Source organism: Aphidius gifuensis, linkage group LG2 (assembly GCF_014905175.1).
Source record: "Aphidius gifuensis isolate YNYX2018 linkage group LG2, ASM1490517v1, whole genome shotgun sequence".
Lineage (NCBI taxonomy): Eukaryota > Metazoa > Arthropoda > Insecta > Hymenoptera > Braconidae > Aphidius > Aphidius gifuensis.
In genome coordinates this window covers 3,180,329-3,190,295 of record NC_057789.1, presented here as the reverse complement: position 1 = coordinate 3,190,295, position 9,967 = coordinate 3,180,329, and the positions used below count along the sequence as shown (strand labels likewise).

Below are 9,967 nucleotides of genomic sequence, written 5' to 3'. Positions count from 1 at the left end.
ACAATTGACATTGTCATCGTTGGAGCTGAGAAAAAAAAAAAAAAAAAAATGCCAAGGCTATTTGTGTGTTGAAATGGAGCAATTATGATTTGTGAGTATATATTATCATTAAAATTATTAATTATTCTCTAATTAATAAATTTCTGAATATAATTTTTTAATTGCTTTTTTTTTCATTGTTTTAGTAACACATATTTGTGGGTAAAGAATTTATCATAATGGTGCAAATGACTTGGCCAATATATGTAAAATAAAATACTTGATAAGCTCCAATTATCACATAAAGTGAATATAAAAATGTGAAGAAAATGTCACTCTATCAATTGGAATCACTGAGATGCTTTATATACGAAGATGTTGACTGTGTATAGTCATGGTTGTGAGAGGAAAAAATCAACGACGATGCTGGCAGTGTCAAGGTACGTGGTTTTGATTTTTTATGCATGTACCAGATGGTTTAGAAAATAACCAAGTTGATTCTAAATCATTTGTTATTGTTTATATGAGATTAATTAATCAAATGTTTTAAAAATTGAATTTGTCAAGCTGTTAATTATAAATTAAGGTAAAGAAAAAAGAAAAGGGTTATTCTGTTGAAGCTAAATAATTTTGTTGTTAAAATAATAAATGAAACAAATTGATAACAACAAGGCCCATTAAAAAATGAGTAATGAATCCTAGTACGAAATGAATTGGTTCAAATTTAAGATCCACCCCATAAAATAATAGTATTAAATATGTTGGTGTGACTGATTGATTGACTTATTCTGGTGTACCATTTGATTTAATTTATTGTTGCAATTGCTACACTTTTACTTTTTTCAATCAGGTTAAATTATCAAATAGACTTTTTATATTTAAATAAATAAATAATCAATAGCTGCTCTATTGATACAGATGATTTAATACTTACTATCAATTGCAACAAAAAATTTAAAGTTGTTTGGTAAGCTCAGAGTGATCCTCAGAGCTCAGCATGTGTTTTTAGCAGTTGTTATCTTCAGCTTTATCAAGAACTCAAAGCCACTAACGGAAAATGCTGAAAAAATAGTAAAATACTAGACCAAAATTAGATATATTATCACCAATATAGATCCAACATTTTCCCAGTAGGCAGTAACTGATAAGCAATTTTTAATGGATAAAAAATTTGCAAATAAAATAAAAATCATTCCCCAAATAATTTAATATTTAATTCATTACTTGGTCATTCATTTGCATGAATTAATAAGCAAGTTAGATACTAACACACATTAAATAATTTACAATCAAGCTAATAATTATATAAAAAAAAAAAAAAAATGACAGAAAATAATTTTTAATATGACATAATTAATGATGATTGATAGGTACCAAGTCTCACTGTCTAAATAATTTCTGTCACAACTCGAAGTGGTATATAACCACACCATAATAAACGATTATTTCTATTTATTTATTTTTTTCAATTTCATTGTCGAAATAAAAATAAAACTTTCAATCTGTATAGCCAATAAATCATTCAAATATATCTATTTAAAAAAATCAACTTATTCAAGTCATTAAAAATAAATTTGACTAAAAAATAATACATTTTATCATGAATAAATCACAACAACAAATAATGATGATTAGACTTTGATTGAGAATGTGATGAAACACAATGAATATACGTGTAAATATCATACAAATCATTAATACCATGCTACATTGTTTAAAAACTTTTTGAATAAAAAAAAAATATATATATATAAAGAAAATAAAAAAAGAAATTTACAAGCCGAAAATTAGCTTTGAAAATGGCATTTATATAGAGTTGCAGTTAAATTGTGGCATTATAGTGGGCAAGACAAAGAAGCTAGTAAAAAGCTGGCAAAAAAAGTAAAGGCGACCTCGCGTGTTAGCCCCCATGCCACCACCACCTTTGCGTGTCGAAGTCTGATTTGCTTTGTTGAATCAAGTGTATAGCAAGCTTCTATCATTTATATATATATTAAAAGAAACCAAAAGAATATTGCATTATTTTTTATTAATTTTTTTATTTATTATTGTTTAAATTTGACTGTATTCATACAATCAAAATAAAAAAACAAATATTTTTCTATTATAAAATATGATTATTAAATCCAGGTATATATACGTAAAATTAATGCACTACTGTCATTTTTTAATCATATTTCCAATGCAATAACTGTTGAAAGGCAAACGTGATATAAATCTTTCAAACGAAAAAAGCTTTTTACTGTGATGAAACAATTTTCATGAATGTCCATCAATATTTTATTGTGAATATTCAATGTTTGATTTCTCTTCGTGTCAATTTAATCCAAAAAAATTTTTTTTTTTATTTATTTATATACTGCTTTTTTTTTATTTTAATTTTGTTGTTTTTTTTTTATTTTTTTACGTTTGTAAGAAGCGGATGTAGTGAGGTAAATTGAACACTTCAAGCTCACGAGGGATATTTGTAGTTGATTCACGTTTCGATAACAACTAAATTAGTTTCATCAACTTTACCGTCAATTCTTTAATATACCTTGAATAATCGCATGATTGTGATTTCAATTCTTCTAAAATTACATGACTCTAGTTTTTTATTTTTTTTTATTTCTCATCCAAAATATACGATAACATATAGGTGTATATATATATTACAATTTGGATATAATATACTGTTGTGTGTATATAAAATAGGTAATTTCTGAAGGGTCCGTGTTTATGGACTGGGGGTGCAGACGATCGAAAATGTGACTCTAATAATACCTTTCGTGCATTTTTACCGGATTTTATTGTTATTTATTTCTTTATTACTATTATTATTTTTATTATTTTTTATTTTCTTCTGAATTTCTACAAATGATGATTATAAAAGAAAAAAAAAATAAAATAAAATATTTATCGTTGTGTTAAAGAGACGCAAGTGTGATTTAAACATTTTTTTAATTTTTTAATTTTAAAATTTTTCAAAGCGAAACAGCATAAATATTATAATAAATAATAATAAATTTTAATGTGACTAAAATTGATAGTAATATTAATTTTTGAATTTTTAATTTCTGTCGATAAAATGATTCATGCATACTTGCAATTTGTCACTATAAAATTCATACATAATACCTCGTGTATAATACATGGATTTATTTGGTTGTGTGGTAGAGCTTGAATTTCGAAAAAATGGCTTTTTTTTTTATTTTTGGCAATATGTATGTGCGGATATAATGTGTGTATACGCAAATCATATATCGTGACTCGCATGTCATTATTATGTTGGAACAATAATCTACCATTTCGGGTACTTACTACTAAATCCAACTAAATCTAGGCCTCATCGTGTCTCAACTTAGCTTCATATTTCTTTCACTGAATTGTATACGTTTTTATTTTTTTTTTACATATTTTTTTTCGACTATGAGATTTTGAATATTTTCTCGAGGGATATATATTGCGCATATTGCCTTCTCTCTGTGGTCTCACTACTACTACTCTCATATATATTTTTTCGTTTTATTTTTTATTTTTTGAAAAATATAGGCTGTTCATAATATGCATGAGAAAATGATGAAAATAAAAGAAAAAAAAATGAAATAATAAAATAAGAGGAAAGAAGTAACCTGGACGAAAATTTAAGAGGTCTAGGAAAGTTTTTTAACGTAAAAATATTTATTGATACACATTTTTATTTTATTTTTTTTCGAGTTTCCCCGACGGTCTTGTATTTATGTGGAGAACTTGTTGGTGGTTGACATATTTATTGAATTTTACCTCGTAAATCTTCATAATGGTAGTTTAAAAATATGAAGATTATGAAAATTATTATTGGCTGGTTAAATTTATATAAAAAAAATAAAATAATATTTTTTATCTAACATGAATTTAACAATTAATTTTTTATATAAAAAATAAAAATATTACATTCATTTTTTATCTTGAATTTATCATTAATTTTTACACTATTTTAAATGTGTTATCTCGATTAATAATTTATTCATAATAAATGAAAAAATTATCAGCCAATAATCGATAACGGAAATATTTATTTAAATTTTAAATTTTCCATAAAAATTATAATATTATTTATTTAATTTCAAATATTTTTAACCAAATGATTAAATTTTTTTATAATAATTATCAATGAAAAACCGTAAATTAAAATTTTGGTATAAAATTAAATTAATTACGCTAAATAATTAATTACAAATATTTTATAAATATATATAACACAAATTGAATTTCAATTTTCAAGTGATTAATTATTATAAATGAGAAATAAAAAAAAAAAATAAAAACCGTGGTTTTATAATGACGACCTATATATAAAATACCACTTGATTATAATTTAAAAAAAATTTGTTGACATGATTCAGTGATATTAAGAGCACGTGTTTTATAAAATGCGTATGTTGTATATATTGATTAAAATTCTCCAACGTATTTAGTAGAGTAGTGTTGCATATTAATATACGTAGGATTCTCAATGAGTCCAGAGGGTGTGAAGGACTGTGTGTGGGCATATTCATTCACTGTTTCAATATAGTATCAGTTTTCTTACGGTCTTTGAACACACTGCACTATATACACGTGGATAACATACACGTGTTTATCCAAGATATACTATACCCTTTCATCCAGCTGCGTGCTATTTAAAAAAAAAAAAAAAGCTGACATTTGACGTATTTAAAATGTTTTTAAAATATGAAAAAAAATTACGTGGGGTTGTTGATGATGTTGAATCACTACGATTTAAATTAAATATTTAAAAAAAAAATTATTATTAATTAATTATAAATATTTAATTGAATTATATTGTACTTTTTTTTTTATTCATTGAATTTTATGTATTTCTTTTCCAAATATACATTTAAAATATTTTTATTGAAAGCCATTTTTATTATTATAATATTATATACTGAATCTTGGAATTCATGACATCAAGTGAGCTTTGTTTTATGACTTTTTCATGCTCTATATTACAAAGCTGTGAGGTCAATAATTTTATTGCTGGAAAAGTATTAAGGAAAAAAAAAACATGAAAAAATTGGTACAAATTATTCTGATTAAATTTTTTTTTTTTTAAATTTTGATTAGTAAAATTTTAATTTGTTTAAATATACAAATAATTGTTCCGTTTTTTATTCTATTTTTTTTTTTAAAGCTTTATTGATTTGGTATATTGATTTTAATTATTAAATTCTCAAAATCAAAGAATTGTATTTCGAAAGTTTACGTCAATAGTTAATAATTTAATTTCGATAATATTCAATGGAATTTCATCGTCCTCAAACTGTGGTTATGAATAATTCCCACATCGAAGACAATGACTGTTTCCATGAGGAATTTAGGATGCTTTTGAAAGCTCATTTTTAAAAAAATAAAAATGTTCCATTGTTATAGCGAAACATACTCTATTACACAATTGTGGTGTGTATCTCAATTAATCTAGAATTTAAATTTTCATTTAATATTAATTTTCCAAATTTAAAATTTTATAAATTCCATATTATTGAAAAAAAAAATGAAGTATTCGTTAATTGTAAAACAAAAACCATCAGTTTTTTTTTTTTAATTATATTTCATGACTGAATATCACAATTGATATATTTTTTTTTGTTCAATTTGTTCGATATTGGTACACACAGTAAATAAGTGAATTGCAAATGATAAATCATTGAGCAAGTATTCAGTTGATTTTGATTGGTTTACAAGGCAATTGAAGAGACACAACAACATCCATTTAAAAAATAACCACCAAACAATACTGGTCTCAGGCCTGAATTAAAATGTAAATAACAATTCGTTGTTATACGAGATGACAAAGCGAGAGAGTGAAGAAAAAAAATAAAATTTCCCCGAGTTGAATGCAACAAACAATTGTTTCATGTATGTGTGAGTGTTATTATTGTCACCTATGTATTTTCAACTTGTAGGACATTGTACAGCCTAGTCTGACTGACTGGGGAATTAGTATACGACGCCCTGTTATACATACTGACAGAGATTACGTGCTACGAGCAACATTTCAACAAATCGAGGCCATTCTCTGCTCGGTATACCAGTGTTGTTTGCATATTGAACTTTTATTATTATTTATTTATTTTTATTTCATTCTATTCTTTCGTTTTTTTCATCTAGTTTTGTTTTTTTATTTTTCCACTGAGTACAGATCAAAAGGTTAACGTTTTCTGATAGTCGCTAGCCAATTGCAAATAAACCAATCATTTAACAAGTTTTCCACATCAATTGACCAACATATAATACAATTTTTTTTTTTTTTTTCTACTCACTGGTGTTTATCCTGAACGTAATCTAATTATTTATTTTTATTTATTTTTTTTTTTCGGTTTAAATTGATAAATAATTTGTTGACGTTGTTGTTATGAGTATTTTTTGTATTTCAAATTGAATGAATATAAGCTCTTATCATGGCTTTGAGTATAAGACGAAAATCTAATCACTCGAGTTGGCATATATAGCAGTCGCTTGTATACATATCTAGACGTAATTTTGTAGTTTCAGTGGTTTAGACAAAATTCGAGTGGACGCAACAGAGTTTAAAGGAAACCAAGACCTTGGAATCTGTTTGATCCGTTTGCAATTTACGTCGTTTAGTGGTTGAGTTTCAGCTTGTTTCACACGTGACACTGATTCAAAATGAGATTTGATTATATAGTTGTAGTTTCTGGTATATAAATTATTATAAATTAATTATTAATTATAATACGTTTTTTTTTCTTGGATTTTATACATTTTTAAATAATTATATTTCAGTATTTATGATGCTGTTTTTAGTTGAAAAAAATGCAGGATGTAGTTGTAGTTATTGTGAAGATATTGCTCTTGTTATTGGTAATGACAAGGAAAATAATTCATCAAATGAAAATTTAATAATGCGTGAAGATTTTGATCGAGATGGAAGTCGTACAATATGTGCTCGTGATCGTGATCATGAAGATCAAACATTTCCAAGTATTTGTCATATGATGTGTTACAATCGTTGTCCAGAATTTCATCGAAAAAATGATAATGGAATTGATCGTGTTTTTATTTATAAAACAAGTATTAAACAATTAAACAATTTATATTAATAATACAACAAAAGCCTAAAAATATTAAATATTTTTTTATTTTTTTAAAAACACAAAATTTAGCGTGAATTTATTTATTTTATTTTTTCAAACAAATATTATTTTTAAATAAAAAAAATAACTCTTTTTTTATTCCTTTTTTTTAGGGTTGTAATATAACATGTATACAATCCGTATATATATGATATAAAATATGTTAACACTGAAAAAAAAAATAAAAAAGAAATGTTTTTTTTTTTTTTGAAAAAATATTTGTTTAAAAATATACGAAAAATTCATTTACGTAAATTTTTTTTTTTAAATAATGAAAATAATATTTTTTATTTTTTTTATTTTATTGTTGATACGTTTCTTTTTTTTTTTTCCTTCCAGATTATTATAAACTTCATGATGGACCATGTCCAAAACGTATGAAGAAAATTTAAATATTTTTTTCTTTTCAATTTTCTCAACAATAATATTTTAAATAACAAAAATTTTTAAATAAAATATTAATAATATTGTTAAATTTTTCTCAACAAGCTGATGAATATTAATTTTTATTTTCTACATGAAATAATTTTAATTCATAAATAAATATATTTGTTAAACGTTTAAGTGTACACTGCAATTGATATGAATATAATTTTATCTATAAAAAAAAAAAAAAAAATACATAAATGAGTATAGGTCAATAGTTCAATATGATGCGTAATTATTTTGCATTGCATGCATCGTCTCTTTCAGAAAAGCAAATCTCATTGAGTATAACATTAGTCCAACCAAGTGAATTTGAATTTGACTACGCTGATCGTCTCAATCGAAATTCTCATTTACACTTTTACGAAATGAGTTCGTTATATGTATATAAAGCGATGACCAGTATTCACGTTGGCAAATCATCGAACTAAACTAACTCAAGTAGGATGGGGGGAGGTTTTTAGACCGTTATAAGCTACTAATAATGCCCCAATTACTAATTAGATGAGAAATACGTGGAAATTGGCCGAAGCAGATGCTTTCATCAAGGTAGCCAAGTTTTTTTTTTTATTTTTTTTTTTATAACCTTTATAACTGTATATAGACATTTAAAAATAAAAAAAAAAAAATATGATAAAACGAATTAACGAGACACCGAGTCTTTCTACATTGAGTTGTACGGTGGTGGAATTTAAACATTCAAATTAACCTGGCATTTAGCAAGTCAAAGTGTCTAATATGCGGGCTGCTGCTACTTTCGTGTGCTTGACTTTGTAATATTCAATCGATATTAACAGTCTTTTATTTTATTTATCTTATCTCATTTTTTTTTAATATATATACATCACTCTTGAATGTACATAAATTTATTTTCTATCAATTAAAAAATCATATACAAATTTACAACATTTTTAAAATAATATTTTTACAAATCAAGTAGATTGACATCAGCTTAATCAAGATTTCATGTTTATCCGAAATTATCCAACTTTTGCTTCAATCAAAAAGAAAACTTTTTGTACATAAAAATAAATAAGCATTAAAAATAATAATAAAAAAAAAATAAATTGCATATATATATTTTTCAATTGATAGAGTAAATTTAAAAATACATGTTTTTTTTTATATTGCAAAAATTTTAGTACACAATATAAATGTATTTTTAAAAAAAATATTTAAACATAAATGAATGGTGTATAATTTTAAAATTTCAGCTTTAACATGGCTTCTTTTATTCCAACTTTAAAACAACTCATGTGTCGTATTTCTACGTGTAACTTTTGTAAAGGACAGGTGCCATTTGTTTGGCTTGACTCAATATAGTTAAGTTTGTGGCTGAACCAACACTTGTCAATCAAACACAATCAAGTAAACCAGAACAATAAATTAAATCTTATATAATTTATTTTTTCTATAAATCAATTTATTATAAAAAAAAAAAAAAAAAAAAACAATATCTAACAAATTTAAAGATAGGGGCGAATAATATGCATTGCAATATAAATTTTATTTTGTCGATTTTCTCTGGTCAAAAAGAGAAATAGAAAGAGTGTTTATCTGAATCTTTTAATATCCGTGCAACGAAATGCGGGTATTATGTGGTCATTTGAAGTGACACTAAGGGTTTAAAGTACATGATTTGATGATGACTATTTTGATAGTGTGGTAGTATGACTGACATTGTGGTAAACATTTTCCAAGTTGAATCATTTGGGTTTATATTTGTAAATTCTCTAGACTTGCCAACTTCATGTTGACTTGTTGTATTGTATATTTGTATATATATTTCAATTTAATGGTATATAGGTAAATCCGTATCGTCATTATTGTCAAAAGAAAATGATATTTACGCTGTTGTGTAGACAAGTAGGGTTGCAAAAGATATATAGATATACTGATATAAGAGGGGAGAGAATTGAGGGTTGAATGGCGCGCGCTCACTTGGTATATTGTGAAAGAAGACCCCTCGTTGCCAGGTTTTTATGAGTGGGGGTTGTCGAGTGGTACGCTGAGGAATATACAACGGGTACCGATAACATGAAACTTTAGAGTTTAGTTGTAACGCGAACAACACGCGCGATAGTACACTAGTGACTTGGTGAATATTACTGTGATAAATATATTTCATTTTTCATTTTACTTTTTTTTTTTTTTTCATTTGTTATCATAAAATAAACGTGACAATGATGTTATTAAAGAATCTTTTTTTATCGTGTCAACGACTTTCAACGTTACTTATATTCTCCAGTCTACTTACCTTTGCTCGCACGCAAACACTTGGTGAGTGTTTTTTTTTTTTTTTTTTAATTTGTGTCTTTTTATTTTATTTGTCTTGTATCGTCTTTTTTATTTTGTTAATTAGTAATACAATATTAAAATTAAAATTATATCAACAATAATAGACACGTTTATTCATCAACAATGAATAATGTTAATATTTTTTTTTT

The 9,967-nt window shown here is 25.1% G+C and overlaps 2 protein-coding genes across 3 annotated transcripts in view; both read left to right on the top strand.

Moving 5' to 3' along the window:
- Positions 1-37: 37 nt before the first annotated feature.
- LOC122848341 (neurotrimin-like) overlaps positions 38-9,967 on the top strand; it is a 75,981-nt gene continuing 66,051 nt past the window's right edge. Inside the window, exons 1-2 of one of the 2 annotated variants that reach the window (XM_044146338.1) lie at positions 38-91; positions 186-419. In XM_044146338.1, coding sequence (XP_044002273.1) covers positions 374-419 — 46 coding nt within the window. In that variant the 5' untranslated portion in view covers positions 38-91; positions 186-373. Of the gene's footprint in view, positions 92-185; positions 420-9,568; positions 9,801-9,967 lie in introns of those variants that run through there. The other variant, XM_044146337.1, reaches the window with a different exon arrangement.
- LOC122848342 lies at positions 6,432-7,713 on the top strand. Its single transcript, XM_044146339.1, has 3 exons — positions 6,432-6,658; positions 6,745-7,032; positions 7,434-7,713. Exons 1-3 carry the CDS (start codon positions 6,628-6,630, stop codon positions 7,484-7,486), a joined length of 372 nt encoding a protein of 123 aa, XP_044002274.1. The 5' UTR covers positions 6,432-6,627; the 3' UTR covers positions 7,487-7,713.